General features: G+C 27.7%; 1 protein-coding gene across 6 annotated transcripts; it reads left to right on the top strand.

Moving 5' to 3' along the window:
- The first annotated feature begins 485 nt into the window (after positions 1 to 485).
- LOC107454520 (RNA-binding protein 1) lies at positions 486 to 14,180 on the top strand. Of its 6 annotated transcripts, none has more exons than XR_011637537.1 (6): positions 486 to 644; positions 3,376 to 3,592; positions 8,464 to 8,547; positions 13,139 to 13,502; positions 13,855 to 13,986; positions 14,070 to 14,180. XR_011637537.1 is itself a non-coding variant. In XM_016071750.3 (5 exons), the coding sequence occupies exons 2-4, from the start codon at positions 3,378 to 3,380 to the stop codon at positions 13,952 to 13,954; spliced, it is 399 nt and encodes a 132-aa protein (XP_015927236.1). In that variant the 5' UTR covers positions 487 to 644; positions 3,376 to 3,377; the 3' UTR covers positions 13,955 to 13,986; positions 14,070 to 14,180. The 6 variants fall into 6 exon arrangements, 2 of the variants coding, with proteins under 2 accessions (XP_015927236.1, XP_015927228.1); XR_011637536.1 differs by having other exon boundaries at positions 13,139 to 13,522; XR_011637535.1 differs by having other exon boundaries at positions 488 to 673.
- Positions 14,181 to 21,041: the final 6,861 nt, after the last annotated feature.

Here is a 21,041-nt window from a genome sequence, read left to right as displayed (position 1 = left end):
AAAATTAAAAAGGAGACATCAATTTAAGAAAAAAAATCTAATTAAAATCACTTCTCTCTAAAGGAAAACGTATTTTAGTAGTTTGACTTTTAAATCAATCGATCATATTTTATGCCATTTGAGTTCCTCATTTCAACATTAATCAATAAATACGCGTAATAAAGTAATAAAATTATGCTCACAATCAGATTAGAACTCGTTGAGTGGAATAGAAATAAAACTGATGTAGGGGATACGCTTTGATTCTCACACTCACTGAGCACATGACCAAACTAAGTGTTAATGCTGTTCTAATTCGTATTTGTATTCATTCTAATTCGAGTACAAAATTTTTTCCTGGAAGATCATTGTTAGTTGTCTTTTATTATTCCAAGTAGAGTTTTAAATTAAAGTTAAAGTTCTGTCATTTGAAAAGAAATTTTACTTTAATTAAGAGGCATTGAACGTTAGTGAAATAAGCAGCCGAAAACGTTTTAAAAGTGCTTTTTTCCCTTGTCTTTATGACGTCATCAGTTATTTTCGAATTTGGACAACAGAGAATTTCTGCTACGCATCATATCGAATTAATCGTTAAAAAGAAAGAAAAATCGAAAAAATCTCTTAATTTCCGCATCCATTGCATTTCATTTATTATTTTTATTAAGGTACATTCCGAATTTTTCATTTCGAATCAGTGAGTAAATTCTCTGATATGATATAGTTTACGTTTTAATAGGATGCGAATATTTTGTTAAGCCTTGCTGAGAATTTTTGTATATTATTTGATATCTTTTCATATACCCCCTTCCTTTTTATGACATGTGTTGATATTATCTTTAACTGTTTTATTAAAATGATATTTTTCTTTCCAAATATTTCTTGATTCCAATCTTTCCAAATATTTCCTATTGATAACTAAAATTGATTGTTTCAATAAGATTTTATTCTCTTTCACTATACATTTCCTTTATACTATCGATAAAAGCTTTTTTTTTCAAGCGTAAGGCGTTGTAAATAAAAATATATGAATTTTCTACAGGGTTGAATATTAATCTCCCCCCCCCCCCCAGCCTGGCCATCCAGGGTTTCAAAGAAAGGGAGAAAAAAAAGCTGGCTCTCATTAGTAATTTTTTTATTTATTTTTATTCGTAGCTAACAAACAATGTTATAAAATTTTTTTTTGTTCAATACAATTTAGTAAATAAATAGTTTGTATGTGTTGAAACATAAGTACCTAAAGTGATGGAAGCAATTTACACTATTGTTATATATATAAGCACTATATATTTTCTTGTCTTTTAAGTTCCCGGATTTTGTATAGAATTTTATAGAACTGTATAAATGTGGAGAAGAGTTTATAAAAATAGATAAAATCATATTGTATGAAGGAAAAAAGTTTTATCAGACAGTTCATTGTGCTACTTTTAAAATGTATTAAGATGTATCAAATGAGAAATAAAAGTTCCAATAGTGCTCTATGTGCAGGGTTAGTCTAACTGATTCATTAGTTTCAATATTATTTTTACTATACCAAGTATAAAGACAGGCAATACTTGGAGAAATGTATACAAGTACCAAGTTTCTGGCAATGTTAAAGATCTGCATCTTAGGTCCCTTGACAGGAATTTCAATAAACCTGTTTTACTATTATAACCTAAACAATAATTCATAAAATATATCGTTTGCAACCTTTTTCGGATAATGAAAAAAATATTTTAGTAAAAAAACTGATAAATATATTTTAAAATTTTATGTGCTTCGATGTCTACCACAATCCCTTGTCTGTGTGTCACACGAATAGCTTTTTTTTGGAAAAAGAATTTTTTTTTATAAATTGTTCATTTTATTATTTCATGTATAAAAATTAAATCATTTTTTGTTAAGCTGAAAATTCTGTCTTAGAATTATGTTCTATTTCAGAACAATTGTTAATATTGCTTGGTCTCTCTAAATCCATGTCCGTTTTTTTGTTTTTGTCTGTTGCGGCTTTCTGACCTAAAACTAATATTTTGCATTATTTTTGTTGGCAGGCATTTAAGTTCTAACACAGCAAAATTTGTCTCATTTCATCTCTTTCACATAGAATTGACCCCATGCATTAATTGTATGTTTCCATCTGAAGCAATGATGTGTTAATGTTGCATTGTTGAATTTTGACGTACATTAGTTTAATCTTTACATATTTGTGTATCTGTAATGCCAATAACTCTACAAGAAAACATCACTGCATATTTAAATGACATTGTTAGAAGCATTAAACATATGGGCAGAACAAATTTATCTTAGATGTGTATGCTGGGTGACCGAGGGTTCACTCAGTAACCCATCAATTGTACAGGTTAGCAGTTTTGGTAAATACACAAAGAGAGCGGTGATGGCTCAGGGGATAGAGCGTTTGTAAAATATCGTCAGTGGTGGACGGATCATGGGTTACAGTCCCTTTGCTGTCAGCCTAACCGTGGGAGATTTTCATGGTTTTCCTCTCCATGTAACGCAAATGCGGGTTAGTTCCTACAAAAAGTCCTTCGCGAATGCAAAATTTTCTCAATATTTGATCCAGGAGTTCCCTTGTCTTCAGAATTAGATTCAAAATTACAAGGCTCCGAAGTGGAACATTGGTTGTTGTAAACCCAAAAAATTGGGTCTGCTGTTCAATAACAGTTTTAAAATATGCAAAAAAGAAAAAGCCGTGGTGGCTTAGGGGATAGAGCTTTCAATGAGGTGAACCGGGTTCAAATTCAGCGATTGCTAGTCGACATGAATTCTGCATGCGGCTTGCACCGACCACAGTGCTGATGTAAAATATTCTCAGTGGTAGACTGATCATGGGTTAAAGTCTCCTTACCTTTATTCTAAAGACAATAGGTTTTCGTGGCTTTCCTTTCTAGTCCAATTGCGGGTTAGTTCCATCAAAAAGTCCTCCACAAAGGTAAATTTCTCACAATCCAGGAGTTTCTTTGTCTTCTGAATTGGGTTAAAATTACAATGCTATGGTATTGAACATTAGTAGTCATAAACAAACCCAAAATTGGTTTGGCTGTTTAGCGACGGATATGAAATAAAAAAATAAAATTTGTACATAAAACATTTACAGTTCTTTTAAATAAATATTAGGTATATTTAAACTATATAGGGATCCCATCCGACCTCGAAAAGGAGTCAATTACAGTTCATCGACGATTATAAAATAAAATAAGAAAATAAAACATTTGTCAATCTTCTTTATAGGTATATGGACATAAGAAATCTGTATATATGTCTTAATTTCAAAAGACACAATGTCCATTGTAGTTTGATTTAATTTAAAAACATAATAATTTTAACTTTTATTGTATTTTAGAGATGTCAGCCCATTTAGTTTAAAAACACAATAATTTTAACTTTATTATATTTTAGAGATGTCAGCCCGTCGATTTAGTGATTGGAATTTGGAATGTAAAGTTTATATTGGAAATATCAGTAATCGTACAACCAAAGTTGATATTGAAGAGGTGTTCAGCAAGTATGGTCCTTTGAGAAATGTTTGGATTGCTCGCAGTCCACCCGGATTTGCATTTGTAGAGTATGAAGATAGAAGAGATGCTGAGGAAGCTTGTGCTTGTTTGGATGGATCGTATGTTGATTTTGTTCTTAATTTTGATGTAATATTTTATATAAGTCTAATTTAATATTCATACTATTGATGATTGTATTTAATTTGAAATGGAAACCTTGGAAATACTAATCAAAATAATTTAATTAAAAATATTAATCAGATGTCTTTAAAACATTTTACATTTGCTTTTTTTAGGAGTAACAGGTGTAATATTTATGTATTTAAAATAATTGTTTATTTTTACAAATAAAATAAGGATTTCCATTCAATAAAATGTTAAATTTTGTTTTTGAAAAGTGCAATTTCGTAAAAAGACAAACATTTTTAAATAAAATAGTCTTTTGAATGATTTCTTTTTTATCTTTGAAATCATGGTTAATTTAAACAATATTATCAATAATTTGTTTTAATGTTAATCAGAGTTTGATCCAGGGTAGAAATTAGGGCCGTTTTGTGGCCCCTTAACAAAATTCAAATTTTAAAAAAACAGCCCCATCACAAAATTCTATGGTAAAAACTGTTTATTTGCAAATTTAAGCTGTTATTTTTATGAAGCATGAATGTAAGATTTGTGATTTATTCATCCACAATTTCATATTGTTCGATAATAATTTTTCAGATGTTATTCATTTTTCGTCCCTTTTCACTCGGTTTTTCAATTTGTTATATTTTTCACATGATGATCGAACTTGAGTTATCATTTTTTGACTTGCTAGATTTTATTGTCACTTAACGTTGTTGGGTGATTATTGTAATTTTTTTTTGTCTCGTTCCACATGGTTTTTCAAACTTCTATGTTGTTTTTTTTTGATGTTGTTTTATAAAGGCTCTGTATGTTTTATATGATAGTATGTTTTGGGTTTCTTTAAAATTATGCAAATAATTGTGAAATACAAGGCTCTTTTAGAAGGATATAGTGCTCCTTTCAGTTTCTTCCTCCCTGCACTTTTTATTGTCTAGAATATGCCTTTGTGCGTATTTAAGACTAACTTCGAAAAACAATATTTTAACATATTTTAGCAGTAAACCATTACTTGACTTTTTTTTTTCAAATTTTTTTTCTGTACGCATGTGTTATAGGCAGCTAATTATCATCAAGTCATTGCTTGATGATATGATCAAACTAGGGATAAAATGTAAGAAGCATTTTTTAACAAGGCATTGTGAAAAAGTTTGATTTTAAACATAAAAAAAATGATGATTGCTAGAACTGAATATTTTTCAACAAAAATAGTTTTTATTTTCTGCAACAGTAAGTATTTTTATCGCAAAAATGAGCCCTAGTGTATAAAACATGGATCCACCTCTGTGAATATTTGATATTACTATTTAATGAATGTTTAAAATTATTTATTTTTCCTTTTAAATCTTATAGGATATTTTTGAGTGGGAATATAAACTATGTTTAGATAATTTATATTATCTATTTTATTTTTAAAAGAGAATTTGTAAGTAGCTTGACTTTATACAGAGTAGCAATGCTAAAACCTTTTTTTCTTTCTTTTATCAGTGTTTTCCCTAAGCGTTTTTAGAAGGGCTGCTTGCCTTGCCTGCTCTCAGATCCCTTTAAATGTGCCCTTCTTGCCCATTTGTGAAAATAAGCACTCATCTCTTAAAAACACTGCCTTTTTATTTTATTTTTTTAGGAAATTGATGTTTTCTTAATCCTGTTTTAATAAAAAGTACACACTTCTGATTTATTTAGTTATTGATATTTATTTAATTTTTAATTTCATTCCTTTATTTTATTAAGATCTTATGTTGTAATTATTTTTGTTATACAGTGAATTCGCGATAACTCGAATCTGATAGGACTGACGAAAAACTTCAACATATCGGAAGTTCGACTTACCGTTAGTTTCGGTTTTGGACTTCTAAAGTATTGTCGGATTATTTAATCAATGCTTATTTATTACAAATCTTCTAAATGCTTACAATATTTAAGAAAAAACTATAAAGTATAATATAATAACTTACTTTATTATTTGTACTACAATTTACGTTTTTTTTAAGTAATCCGTCATTTACGTTGAAATAATATCTTTTGAGTCTCTAGAAACAGTAAATCCTCAATTTTCTGCAGGTGCAAAAACATAAAATGATCAATTCCTTCTCGACTCTCTAAAAACTTTTGAAGAACTTCAAGAGATGCAAGCGCTTCAAGTATGTTTGGGACCATTGTTTCTAAACCTTCTTCCTCAGCAGCACTTTCATCATTTTCTTCTGTGATCTGTATAAATTCTTCGTCGGAAATATCAACACAAACAGCAATGTTTTCATCGGAGTTCTCAATTACTTCCTCATTTTGAAGCTCTTCTATCACAGGTTTCTTTTAAAAAAACCACATTTCCGGAAACAGTTTCTTATTGTCGTTTCGCTTACATCATTTCCAAACACTGAAAAGAAGCCTCATGGCTTCAAGTACATCAACTTTGAAAGAAATATTGTTTTCAATACCGTTTATTATTTTACTGACAAGCCTTTTACGATAAGACTGTTTGAAGCACTTTATGATACCCTGGTCCTTCGGCTGCAAATTTGTTGTTGTGTTTGGCGTGAGAAACTGCAAGTTTACTGCTTTCAAATTAGGTAGATCACTATGTGCTGTGCATTTATCCATAAAGAGTATCACTTCTCTTTTTTTAGCAAAGAATTTCCGATCCAATTTTCTTACCTAGTCTTCAAATAAAATCGATGTCATCCAAGACTTTTTGTTAGACTTGTAATCTAAGGGATACGTTTTTACGTTCTTGAAACATCGGGGATTTCGGTATTTTCCACTAACAAGTAAGGGCAATTTCTCTGTCCCAAGCGCATTTCTTCCAACTTGGACAGTCAAATGTTCCTTGGTCATTTTACCCCCTGAGCAGTTTTCATCCTTAAACATCATAGTCTTATTTGGAAGACATTTAAAAAATAAACCCATTTCATCAATACTGAAAACATTTTCAGAGTATCCTTGAAGTAAATTTGGTAACGTTTCATTTAACCACTGTTCACATACTTCAAGAGGGACAGTTTTAGCTTCTCCATGAAGAGTGCGAAAGACATTGTGTGTGTGTTGCAAAGGAAGGGGCAAGATATCAGCTCCTAGCTTTTTTTCTTGCTTTAAAAGATCCAAAAACAATCGAGTTAAAAGGAGTAAAATTCGAGTAATCAAGAATAATTAACATGAAATTGAAGATAAAAGGGTCGGGACCTCATAAAAAAATCGAGTTATAGTAATATTCGAGTTATCGTACTTCGAGTTACAGCGAATTGACTGTATATAGTAAAAACTCGCAAGATATTTGCATAAAATTTTTTTCATTCCATAATTTGAATTAAATTTTCCCGAAGATATTGTACTGTTAATCAGATTGCTAACAAGAGATAGGATTTCTTTAGGAAAAAGTACTGTACTTTTTTTCAAGAGACTGAAAAGAACAGACTGTATTTGAAGTCTAAATAAGATCAGTACAATTGTTTAGCTGTAAGTGTTAGCTTAAATTTAAACACATAAAATTTAATACAGTACGAAAAAGTGGAAAGTTTCCTTTTTTATTTATTCTTTTAAAACATAACTCTTTTTTTATATTTTACTTTACACGAAATGTTAAAATCTTTTTACTATTTTTAAATGAATTATGTCTTATTTTCCTATATGTACTCTTTACATCAATATAAATTATATGTACTTACATTTAGTTTACTTATTCCATTTTAAAAAAAAAAAAGATGAATATTCCGTTTAGATAATAGTTACACACTTGAAAAATTAAATTAATTATTCGGAATAAATAAATTTTGATATTTATTATTAATATTTGCTTTGTTAGGGATAAGGATAATTCTCAACTCGTTAAATTTTATTCATTTCTTTTTTTTCTTGAAGGGAGTATATTTATAAATTTTTTAGTGATTTTAAATGTCACCATTATTTTTCTTTAAATTTGTAGCTTTTATTTAAAAACTTACTTTTACATGTTTATTGTCTCATAATTTGAAGTTAAAGATAAAAAATTAAAAAAAGCTTTCATGCTTATCAAATTTTTTCTATTTTTTAATTTACTCTTTTTGAAGAAATTTTATGCGTAGATTTTCTTATAGCTTGCCTTTAATTATTTTTCAAAAGCTTCAAATTTTTCTATTATGGTAATGAGTGAGAATTTCTTTTTGAAATTTACACATTAAATAGTATAGGGTAATTTAAAAATTGAAAGTCAAATTCATTTATTATGTAATATTGCACATTTCGATAAATTTTAACAATGGTGAGTGCCCTTTCAAAGCTCAAAGTTCCCTTTTCTATGAAGGAGCACCCTGCCCTTTTTTCTTTCTAGGGAGAAGTCTGCTTTTATATTTTAGTTAAGAGGTTTTAGGCCAAAAATCAAAGTCCTGCCAATTTCTCGTTTCAATGCAATATTTAAAACATTTTACTTTATTCCAAATATTTGTCTTGCTCTTAAGGTTTATATAATAGTAAAAAGAATATGGTCTTAAAAAAAGCTGTTTGACTTCTGCATTTCCTTAAAGTGTTATTTTTATTATTTTTTTTAAATTTTATTTTTTTACTTTAAGTTATTCCATATTGAAATATTTGTCTAGATCTAAAACCGCACAATTTATTTTGTTGTTTTGCAAGCTTAGAAGAGTATGTAAAAAATTTATATTGTGATTTGTTTATTTTAGTTTTTTTCTTAGCAGTTAGTTCTATTCCTTCAGTAATTTTCATTTGTGATTTTGCATGCCTTATGTATTACTATAAAATAATTTATAACACAGTAATATGTGTTAATTAAGTGTTTTTATTATTATTTATTTTTATATTGAAATTCAATTAATTTTTAACTTGAATGCTTTATTTAAAAAAAAGAATCTGATTTGAAATTTGAACACATTTTTTGCAGACGTCTTTGTAGTTCAAGAATCAGAGTGGAGATGTCCCATGGAAAGACCAAGAGGAGAAGAGAGGGTGGTGGGCGACGATCTCCGTAAGTTAGTTATTTAAAAAAAGGAATTTTTTCTACTCAAATTGATAATTATTAATTATAAATTATTTTCTTATGTATAAGGTTTACACCAGCAATGAAAATTTTGTGGTTAAGTAGGACAACTTTGGTATTCATTTAGTGGTCCAAAAACTTAATATAGATGCAAATTAGTGAACAAAAATTAATTACATACATTATATCTGACTGTTAGACAATTCATGTTATGGTATGGTACACATCAAAAATTATTAATTGTAATTGTCTTCTATAATACCCTGAAAGTAATTTGGTTCATTACCTCATAATGATTGATGATCTAGATCAGTATTTATAAAAATTAAGTGAAAAAAAAAACTAAAAATATATTAGTAAATTTCAAAATAGAGATAAAACTTCAGAGAGCAAAGTAATAAACAAAATACCCTGGAACTTATTAAGTTCATTGCTGCATAATGATTGAAGATCAGTATTTATAAAAATTAAGTGGAAAAAAACTAAAATTATGTTATTAAATAGATTCAAAGTAGAGATGAAACTGCAGAGACCAAATAAAGAAAACAGAAAGTAAGAGGTAAAGCAAAATATTAAATTAGTAATTAATTATCTAAAAATTATGAAATTTTAAGTAAACTCAATTCTAAAAGTGCAGAAAATATTGTTTTATTGATGTACAATTCTATTGTCAGTGCATGAATGCAAAGCAGAGCGCCTCATGTAAATTTGGAATTTTAGGATTTGAATTTAAATATTTGCAACACATACCATATCATGAATAGAACAATTAAATAAAAAAAAAAACATTTTCAATGCGCGAAAATCGATGTGAAAAAACTTTTTCTTTATTTTGAAAAACATATTTCAAAATGACTAATTTGTCGTTTATTTGTATGATTTTTAGTGTCATTTTTAGAACATTTAACGGTGTTTGCCCCCATATCACTATACTGGCGTGAATCCTACTTATGTAGTTTCACATTCATGTATCAAACTTACATGTAGTTTTACACATTCATGTATTTTTAGAAAATCATCATAACTTTAAAGTAAAATGTTGTGATTAGATTAGTGAGCGGCTTATTAACTCATTAAGTTGTTTGTTGCTTAATATTACATTAGATTTTGAATAAATAGAATAATTGTATTAGTGATTGGTGAAATTTTTTGTTGTTAGCAAGAAAATGGTCTTAAGCCCAGTTTAGTCTTGGAAATACATTCATTTTTTTTCCTAAGCTGAAGGGCATAAATTAATATTGGAGTGTATTTTAACAAATACGAGTTGTATAGACTATTAAAACTTCACGTATTAAAAAGTTTAATCAAATCTTAGTAATCTTTCTGTATGAAAGACTATTTTCACTTATTTATTCTCTTTTTTTATTAGATTTTAAAGCTCTTGTAAGGGATTTTGATTTCATTTTTATAATCTTTATGTATTTTGAGAATTGCATGTTAAGTTAAGAATAAATTAAAATTTATATTATTTTATTAATAATAAGTGTCTTAATATTTTTTTCCTTTCCTTCAATTGATAGCTTATCATAGTCATTTCCCCCCCATCCAATTTATGTCTTTAGAGTTTTATTTAATCTTTTTATCAAATCTGAATCAAATCATTTATTTTTCAAAGATAAAAAATTATTGATAATTGTAATGAATCCACATTTTATGCTTTGATGTACTGTATGATCCTGCTCAAGAGTTTGGAAAGTCAATTCCAGATTTTAGATATTTTACTTGAGTTGACAGTAAAGCTGAAGTTATAAACTAAAATTTTTTTTAAAAAAATTTCACGATCCCACCAAAAACCATCATGATCTTTTGCTGGTTTTTTCGCAATTATTTTCCTAATTTCTGCATGGTTTTTAGTTTGATATTTTAATAGGCTACTATGATCTTGTGAATATCGAGGCACATGATTAAATTGAAAATCCGAAAAGGGCTTGTATTAGGCTTACAATTGACAATTTTCAATGTCATAAATTATGTAGAGCAATAATTTTTAGATAGAAAATCAATATCTATTACACCAAGTACACGAGTTAGTAGACAAGAGAAAAGAGAACAATTTAAAGAACCATTGTCTAAATAATTTTCATTGATTATTTAAACAAAATTAGGCATTTTTATTTTATCTTAAAGTTATAATACATTTTTACAGAGAAAAATTTTAGTTTAATTTTTAATGTATTTTTTTCTAGCCTATTTTATTTCTCTTTAAACAGGTGCATGAGGTTTGTTTCTTTTTCTTTAATAATAAAATAGTTATGTCTTTTTATTCATGTTTGGAATTCTTACTGAATTTTTAGTGCTCATTGGTTATATAATTGCTTATTTATAAAATATTTTTTTTTAAAATTATATGTAACTAAAATTCGGTTAACCCCTTAATGATCGGCTAATTTTCAAGAAAACGGTCATAAAAGTGCCTATTTTTTTTATACATGTATTTGATAAGTGCTGATATCTAGTTTAAAATTATCAACAATGACCTTAAATATATACTGGTACTGTCATCTGGTGTGTAAAATGAGAAATAAAAAGTTTTCCAGGCAAAGGAAATGAATTAGTTTCATTTTTATTGGCGCATTACTACTGAACACTCCAGCCCAGGAATATCACAGGAGCAAGAAATAGAGGGCGAAATCTCACCCCGTAATTTTCATAACATATCCAGTACATAATTGTAACATATTCAGTACATAATTGTTCAATGTCTTTGATATTGCCTTTGATATTTGAACTACAAATGTTTTATTTAATGACTCTAATATTAATAATTTTTAAATTAAATGTGAAACATAAGAAGAATTTAACAGGGCACCCACTGGTCATCAGAGAGAACAGGGAGAATCTGGAGTTGTCAAGGAATTTTATTTCAACTCTGAAAAGCAAGTAATAGTAAGGGAAGGTTAAAAATTTTTACGAAGAACCTGGAAAATTCCTATATCATACCTGAAAAATAGCCAGTCTTATAATTGAAAATAGCAGTAATCAGTTATTGAGATTTAATTTAAATAATTTCACCTTTTAGTGAAACTTTTCTATGCTTCCATTCTCATTCTATTACATGTTTTTGCTCACAAAATCTAATATTATAAATCAGAAAATCAAAGTTTACTGATCAAAAAATAACATGGTATAGATAAAATATGGTATGGATTTTTATTAAAATTTACCTGACATGCCTGGAAAAGACAGGGAAAAGTTTTCTTAAATTGAGAAAAAATTAAATAGATGATCAAGTTTAGTTTCTATTCTGCTACTGATTGAAATTTTAAAATTGAATATTAGCTTAGCTGATATTAATTTGATTTTGTATAGAGCAGAATCAGCTTTCTAAACATTAAAATTGAAATCACATCGCATGTGGCAAGTAATTTGAAACTGACAGGCCATAATCTCTTTAATAGCTTTGTATGTTTTAGTAAGGTTAATTTCAGCTTATTTTTTTAATTTTTTTATTAAAAAATAAAATTTCATTTGTATAGAATATTCAATTAACAATGCTTTGTTTAAGCACAAAAACTTATTTTTTAATAATTAAAATATATACTATAATTCAAAAAAAAAAAAAATATTTGTGGTGAAAGGAAACTTAACATTATGAAGATGTTAAATTTTCCATCTATATCTCAATGTCATATTTAACATAATGCTTCCATTTTTATTTTGAATATCTATAAATATCAAAACTTACCTTGTTGTGTCATTTATATCTAATAAAAATATTTTTGTTGATTTATTTTTGTTTAATCTAAACATTTTTAATTATTAATAGTCAAATCAACAATTCTTTTTTATTCAGTTTGTTCCTTATTTATAGTCTTATCTAATTGCCTTTTTTTATATATCTTTAATTGTTTTGAACCTAATATGATTGATTATTTACTATGGTTTGGCAAATAAATAAATGAAGCTAGTTCACATTTCAGTTCTAATTTATTGCATATGTTGTAAAGTGTTCTAGTTAAATTATTAAAACGAAAGTAGGTTTTACTCACTTGGTTGCACAACTGCCATTGCTGTAATCAGTATAATTATGTGTATCTAACATCAGATCTTGCTCTGCTGAAAATCTTTATATTTATCCAACCAATTTTAAAATGATATAAATCCCATGGGCTTATGATTTTGTGACTAAATGTTTAGTACTTTTCCTCAATGTTTTTTAGAGGTGTTCTTTTTTCTTACAAATTAATGAGTAAAGAATTTTAGATTTTCTATAAGACGTGCTTAGAAAAGTTATTTCATAGAAAATATTTTTTTTCTGTTAGTTTTTTGTTGTCCCACTTAAATTATGGCCTAAAATTTTCAAGTGGAAGAAAACATTAATCTCATTTTGTGATACAAAATGTGCATTATTTTTTGGAACAGAAATTTTCATTAGAACATTAAATACTTCTGATACTTATATTTAAAACTATTTATTAAGGTGATTTAATAATTTATAATTGATTTAAGACTGTATAAATTAAAAGGTTTGCTCCTTTCATATAAATTGCACGAAAACCATGTTTTCGATAAAATAGAACATTTTTTCTGCATAGCCAAAATCCTTTTGTGCTAATTTTCTTTAATGTGAAAATTTCAGGCTTATCCATCAATTACAGTGTGGCGCTGCAAGCCTCCTTAAACTCAATGTACCACTTACTTCTGTGCAGCTTTTTCAATTATGTGCCACTTAGGATCTGCTACTTCTGTTCTTTGAAGACAGAAACATGAGCTACTGTTTCTACTATTGCCTCCATTTCCCCCCACTTTGCTGGCAGTAGTTTCAAACTCACTCAAGAGTTCCTCAACGCTTTAACATCTGATACTCGAATAGCTACAAACCTGGAATACCGCGTCTCCCACCTCCTCCCAATCAGCAGCCATCATACCACCTTATCTGCTACCACATCCCACCACCACCCTCAATTCTTCATTAACATCACAATTCAACGTGCAGCAATATTGTAAGAATGCAGCATCAAAGGTTACTTTTATTTACTTAATTTGCCATTAGTAACATAAGTGTGCAGGTTACTTTTTCTTTGCTTGCATTCAAATAAAATTTGTGCTCAGTGGCATTAAGCTGATATGGATTCTCATATAATCAAGTTTTTAAAAGTTGCCATTTAGTTTGCTAAAAGACAATTGATATTTCTTATTCTTGAAATTGGTTTGGTTAATTTTAAAAATAAAAGCTGTAGTTTATGGATGTTGGCAACATTAATATAAACTTATAAAGGCTTTGCCCAATTTTGTTTTATGTTTTAGTTCATATGTATACAGTTTTGCTATTAACTTATACTTATGTTATTTTAGTCGCCCCAGATATTATTCTAGAAGTCGTAGTAGGAGCCGCAGCCCTCGTTACAACCAGCGAGATAAGAGGGATCGATCTTATTCAAGGGAACGAAGATAAACAAAATTTATTTAAAGTACTACAAGCAGAAGGTAAAACGTTTTCTTTTTATAAATGGCTTTTCAGTATTTGTTACTAGATTCACTTATATTAAAGTAGTGGATATTATTTTCAGATTAATTGCTGGTGCAAGTAGTAATCATCTTGATCATCTTATAAAGCATTATGTAAATACTCTCATATTGAAACCAGTGTTTTAATAAATCATTTGGTTTAGAAGACGTAATATGTGTTGTGCTATTTTATTTATCATCATTATAAGTCATTTTAACCTTTTCAAGTTGCAATCTGTGGTTTAATATTGTATTGTCATCTTGAAACAATAAAAGATTTCTTCTGAAAAATGTATTATTACTCTAAACCGTGTGTTATCATTTTATTATTTTTTTGTCCTTAATTTAATGTGTTGATAAAAAATAAAAAAATTATTGGCTAATGAATAAAATTACTGTTCTTCACTTAGTTCTTATTTATATTTATCCATTTATAAAGTTCAATATTTTATCTTAAAAGATTTTTATAATAATTAGTTGAAATAGCATAAAATTTTATATTAAAATATGCATGCTGCTTTGACTTAGACCGAGTTAATTGACTTCCTGTTACTCTTTCAAACTACACAGATGTAAAGCTGTGATGAATTGCAGATGAATTCTTTAACTTACTTCTAATTCCAGGGTTCGTTCTGTCCTAAAATGTCCTAAGAAAGTACTAAATTTTCTTCTGAGTGCTGAAAAAGTACTAAATATTTTTTATTCCGGCATTTCTAAGAATTTTTTTTCAGCGATCGGTTTCACACCATTTCTGGATTTCATAATTTTTGATTTTTATCTCTGAGTGTGCTACGGTCAAACTGACAGATAACAACAATAATTATGTTTTTGCCTACTAGTTTTAGTTCTAGAGAATGCAAGGTTAAAGCAGAGTATTTGAATTTTTTTCTTCGTTCTAAATAAAAAGTTTTTAAGATCTTATTTGACAAATTGTTAATGATCGATCGAAACTTTATTATTATTTTGATATGATGAACTGTAATTAAGATTTTATCCCTTGCAGGTTTTAGTTCAATGATTCATTTCTTTCACAAATTTGCTCCCAATTATAAATATTGATTGGCTATGACCCTTCAGTCAGTTTACTTTGACTTTCATGTAAAGTGTAAGCTTATGTTGTGTTCTATATAAAACTGGTTCAACAGACACATATTTAATCACCACGGGCATATTTAATTGTGAAATTTTACTCCACTAAGAGATTTCTTGATATTTTGTCAGTTCGGTATTTTATTTCTGTAGGTAGTAGGTTTTAAAATATTTGAATATCCCAAGATTATGAAAATGTGGGAATAAGCTTTTAAGAGCATTTAAAAATGGTCAGGAAAAACATAGCTATGTATTAAATTTTTTTTTTTTCATAATTTCCATGCAATAAATAAAGCAAACAATTTTTGCAAAATTATTTTCTTTATCACACACGCAATTAAATCAAAAATATGAAAAACATTTAGCTAATGAATAAAGCCATAAAAATATATTGTCTTTAATATAAATTGACCTGTATATAATATAGATAGGATAATTCCACGGTGTCTGACATAAAAAATTGTCTTAAACGTTTATTACGTCTTATTTCTTAGAGCAATTACTTTTATAAACTGCAAATTAAATTTGTAAATAAACTACTTACTACAGAATATTTAATAAAAAAGTTAATTTTATAATATCTAATAATGATAAGTTCAAATTAAATGGATTAGTTGGTGTCAAGCATATTTCACACAAAATTAAAAAATGATTACCTACTTTGTTCAGTTTCTTCTAAATTATGTGAAACATTTTATAATTTCATTTTAAATCAAATTATATTTTTAACTTGACGTTTGAATAAAATATTTGAGATGCAATGCATAGTTCTTATAAATCTAATATAATTAATTAGAAATTATTTTATCTTGGTGTCGGAATTTACATTTTTCATTTTTGATGTAAATTTAAGTCAATGATTACAGTTATTATAAGTTAAGCACTGAAACTTACTTCAATTTCTATTTCTATGATTATTCGAATTTTAATCTAATTAAATATCTTCTCTATTTTTAAACTACTTATTTGTTGATTAGAATATGTGGGTCAATGTGATTTATTCTATTTTTCAACTTAAAGAATATTTTACCTCTTTTAATCAAATGCAGCTATCATTCACAAAAAAAAAAAAAAAAATGAAATTGCTTGTACATTACGAAAAATTCATATTATAACTATTGCACTAAGAATTATTGCATAATTAGTTCTTTATTGGAGAGCTGTCGACATTGACTTACTTTTCAAATTTTGTGCTACAGATCAAAGTTTGCCAATTATATTTTTCAGCTTACCCATAATGCAATCTCTTTTAATTAAAACCAGCTACCATTCAGAGAAGAATGAAGTTGTTGGACATTTCGAAAAATTCATGAATTGCATATTTGGTTCTTTATTAGAGGGCTATCGACATTGCTCTACTCTTCAAATTTTATACTGCATATCAATGTCACGTAAGTATTTATGGTTTCCAGAGTACTTAAAATAAAACCTCATTTAATTGGAACAATCTTCACACAGTTAAATTAATTTCTGATTGTGCCCAAGACAGGAATAATATCTTCTCTAACGAAGAGGAATTTTTATTTTTAAACCACTCATTAGCAGAATCGGCTTAGTCTATGGCTGCCTCCAAAATTAAACTGCTGAAATGGTCATAAACATAAAAGCTCTTGAAGAATTTGAAATAAAATGTTATATCCTTTTCTAAAGCATAGAATATACCTGATATCGATGAAACCATGGTACTTCTTCTTAAGTTATTTCAACAAATACTAAAAAGGATATTTTGTCATCAATAGCGTTCAATATTTGTTTTATGGCTTTATAAAAGTTAAGTTTGAATTATTTACTAGTATGTTTTTGAATCTTTAAAACATTAAGTTTATTTGCTGGCAGATTAAAACATAATAAATTGAGTGGCAACACAAAAAATTTGCTTAAACGTATTGAAAATAGCGTGCTAATTAATCTGATAATAATTTCATTTTGGAATGTGCTTCCAAAGAAGAAGCTGCGCTTAAAATAGCTATTGGACATTACATATGAGCTGAAGAAACAGCTGACAACGTTGATCAAAAAGCTGAGAAAGGACTCCACATAAATTATATATTTATGGATTGTTGTATTTACCTTGGTTAAACTCTGCGATATCTCTTGTAGTCTGTGAAGTTTTTTGAACAATACGCTACGGAATACAACTAACACAATTACGACGGATGTAATCTCACCAGCCAAAGATGAAGCAGCCATTTTAATTAATGGCGATATTATAGTTAATGCAAATAGAAGTGATATATCTTTCTTTTAGAGGTGGCAGATAGAGGGACAATCAAGCATACACGAAAGAGAAAGGAAGCAAATTGATTAGGAAATTTCGTTTTGCGATACACTTTCTTTTTCTTAAGAAAAAGTAGCAATTGTAAAACATTGTTGGTAGGAGATTCAAAATAGACCATAAAGTAGTTAAACGAGAAGTTGTGTTACATTTGAAATAATGACAAAGAAAATATTATTATTTGCGATTTGTCTATAACGGAACTAAAATATTATCAGCTCGATCTTTTGAAATGTATAATTTTTTTAATGTGTGATTCTAAGTTTCAGTTTAATCCCTCTAGCACAACCGATCAAGAAAGTCAACATAAACGTCCTCTTTGTATTAGCTTAGTTATTAGCTTTAAACTTGCATAAATTTTTGTGATCCAACTGAAACAAGTAATCAAATTTCAGTCATTAGCATTTTGGTTTCTAGCTTTAACATTTGGAACAAACAATTATCAGTTTTCTAGAAAATTTTACTAAGTATCAGCTTCAAACTTGAATCTCTGAGGCACTTTTGATTAAAGCAGGCAGTCAGCTTCACTTTGAACTAACTTCAAATTTAACTTGGTACTTGGTTTTAAACTAGAAGTTTTAAGTCACAAGTGAATCAAGCAGTTATTAGTATCTACGTGAGTTTCACTTGATATTTCGGAGATAAAAAAATAAGATGCCTTACTTATTTATGAGAGCAGTGTTTTCGTTGGTAGTGTTGCTACAAAATATGTTATGGTTTCTTGTGCTGTCAGAAATTATTCTTACATATTAATAAGTTTTTCTTAACCAGAAAACTTTATACTTATTATTTACGAGGCAAATTGCCACAGATTAAACTATGGTGAAATAATCATATGTAATGATAACTAATTAAAAAGTCATAATCGATTAATCATTTTTCTAATTAGCTCATTTTGATACTTTGTTTCTCAGTTTTTGTGTTTTGATTAATTTACTATATTCGAAATAAATAGAGTTTTTGCTACTTCATTTGTTTGAACAATTTTGGATTTCTCTGGAGAACAAATTACTAAGCACTAGATGCATTAAATTGCTAATTGAAAAAAAGTTTTTTTTTTCTCAGATTAATTGCACTCCTATTTATTAGTGTACTTAGTCTTTTGAGTCGATTGTTTTTGCTTATTTTTTTTACTAATTAGGCATATAAGCTCCAAATTGAATTTCAAAAAAGTCAGACACTTGAAATTATATTTCTCAGGAACTATTCGCCCGATTATTACTCAAATTTTGTATTTTGCCATATAATATTACATTCTTTAAAATAATGCAAAAAATTTTATACCTTACAATTCAAAATTTTTACGACCATTCTTAAATAAAATAATAATAAATATTAACTAAAATAAATTTTTGGATGGAATTATCTTTGGATAAACAAATTTAATATTTGTGTCTAAAATTTTTTTAGTTCTCTTAAAAAGCTCTCGAGATATAGCAAAGCACGCAAAAAGTAAAATTAACATTAATGGATCCAAACTTTGGAGAGTTTTCCTGACCAAACTATTCGGACCATATTTTATAGATTGCGGATATCCTCCTATATTCTGGGGATCAGAATTCCGAATCCGTCAAAAAAAGTGATGTTTATTCAGTGAAAGTACATGTTTGCGTTTGATTTCGTAACTTAAAATGTCGTCTGCTCTTACTAATTTACATATTTGAGGTCACCCCCTTGAGCTATTAAGATTGAGTCCTAGAACGTGAAAATCCAATCATTAGATCAAAAGTTATTTCGCATTTTTTTTTCGCACTGTAAAATGCACAAAAAATAAGCGTACCACCCTGAATAACTGTTGATCAAATGATCGGTTCTTTACGTTCTAAGAATCACTCTTAAAAAAATTTATTTTTGAAATTCGATTTCTCAGGAAATATTTGATCGCACAAATTTAGGGTCTTCTTTTTTAAAAAAGATGATTTTATAGTAAATGAAAGCATAAAAGTTTTATTGTTGTACAGTGCTCAAAGAGAAAAAAATTAGCGTACCACTCTGAATATTTTTTGATCCTAATGATCAGATTTTCACGTCCTAGGATTCAATCTTAATGACACGAGGTGAGCTTAATGACACGAGTGACGATTATTAAATAAAATAATAAAAATAACAAATAATTACTAAAAGTTACATTTTGCACGGAATTCTCTATTACTAAGTGGATTTTATAATTGTGGGTAAAAATGTTATCAATTCGTTTTAAAAGTTTTCGAGATATGGTGAAATACACAAAAAAATAAAATTACCATTAAGGTGTCCAAATTTTTGATTGTTCTCCTTATCAAACTGTTTGGATCATATTCCTCAAATTGTGGCTACCCCCTATATTTTGAGGGTCAGAAATCCGAACCCGTTCGAAAAAAAAAAAAAGGTATGTTTATTCAGAGAAAATACGTTTCTAAGTCAAATTTCGAAACCTAAAATATCGTCTGCACTAATTTATTAGAATATTTGAGATTAGAATTTTAGCTGGTCTAGATTTGACATCCTAGAACGAGGAAGACTTATTATTTTTTTAATACATTTATTATTGCATAATTTATTTGTGAGATTGCCAGTTTGAATATTGCAGGTTTTTTTTATGATTATTATTACTCTTTCTAAGAAACAACATAAGGAGAATATAAGTTAAAGTAAATAGCAGATAACTGCTTCGAATAGTTAAACATGCATCATCATTAGTACAAAAACGAGATTTTTTTTTCTTGTCAGAAACAGACAAGACTACTCAATGGTATTTCATGATAGAAAGAGGCCTTCAACTTAACACTAAAATCACAAAGTTTCTCTATAAACGATATGTTAAGTCATATGCAAAAAAATAAACCTTATTAAGTGTAATTCGTTTATAAAATAGGTCAATGCATTTCTCAGATTCCCATGTTTTGTTAAGGGCAAAACTTTGAATAATTGTTAACTCTGCATTCTTTTATTTATTTTTAAAATACGTTAAAAATTAGTAATTATGTGATCGGGGTTTGTTTTGAATAATTAATTTAAACTAAGAAATAATATAAAAAGATTTGAAGCATTTTATATTACATATTTCGACAACCAGCAGACAACTGGCCCTACTCTTCCTCATTTATAAATAAATGTTTGTGTTTGGAAAGATATTTTATTCGTATTTAAAAAAAACCATTCAATTAATTTTAGCTAAATCGAAAAGAAAAATTAAACATCTATTCCTTTTTTTTTTTTTTTTTTTTTTTTTTTTTTNTTTTTTTTTTTTTTGATTTTCTAAGTAAAATGTAAAAAATTAAAATGCAGATATAAGCTTTCTTTTCCTAAATGTCTAGTCATTATTTTTGTTATTTATTAAATAAATATAAATAATAACTATGAAATGTTTGTTTTTCATTAGAGTCGTTTAAATAAAACATAAATTTGATGCCATGCTTCAAGTTTAAATCTACTGTGTTCTAAAACGTTTTTATTCGAACGCTATTTGTTGATAATAGCACATTTATCTGTTATGTAACCATAACAAAATTGCTTGAAACAAAAAAAAATATGGTTTATCTATAAAGAAAATAATCTATTCCTTCAAAGAAAATAATGTATTCCTTCAAAGAAAATTCTTCTTGAATATTTCACATCAATAAGTACATCAATAAGTAGCACCATTTTGCTCTTTTGTATGAATAACTATAAATGATTACAGATCAGGGAT

The sequence above is a fragment of the Parasteatoda tepidariorum genome, chromosome 8 (assembly GCF_043381705.1).
Source record: "Parasteatoda tepidariorum isolate YZ-2023 chromosome 8, CAS_Ptep_4.0, whole genome shotgun sequence".
Lineage (NCBI taxonomy): Eukaryota > Metazoa > Arthropoda > Arachnida > Araneae > Theridiidae > Parasteatoda > Parasteatoda tepidariorum.
The sequence above is the reverse complement of the archived record's forward strand: the minus strand, read 5'-3'. Positions and strand labels throughout refer to the sequence as shown.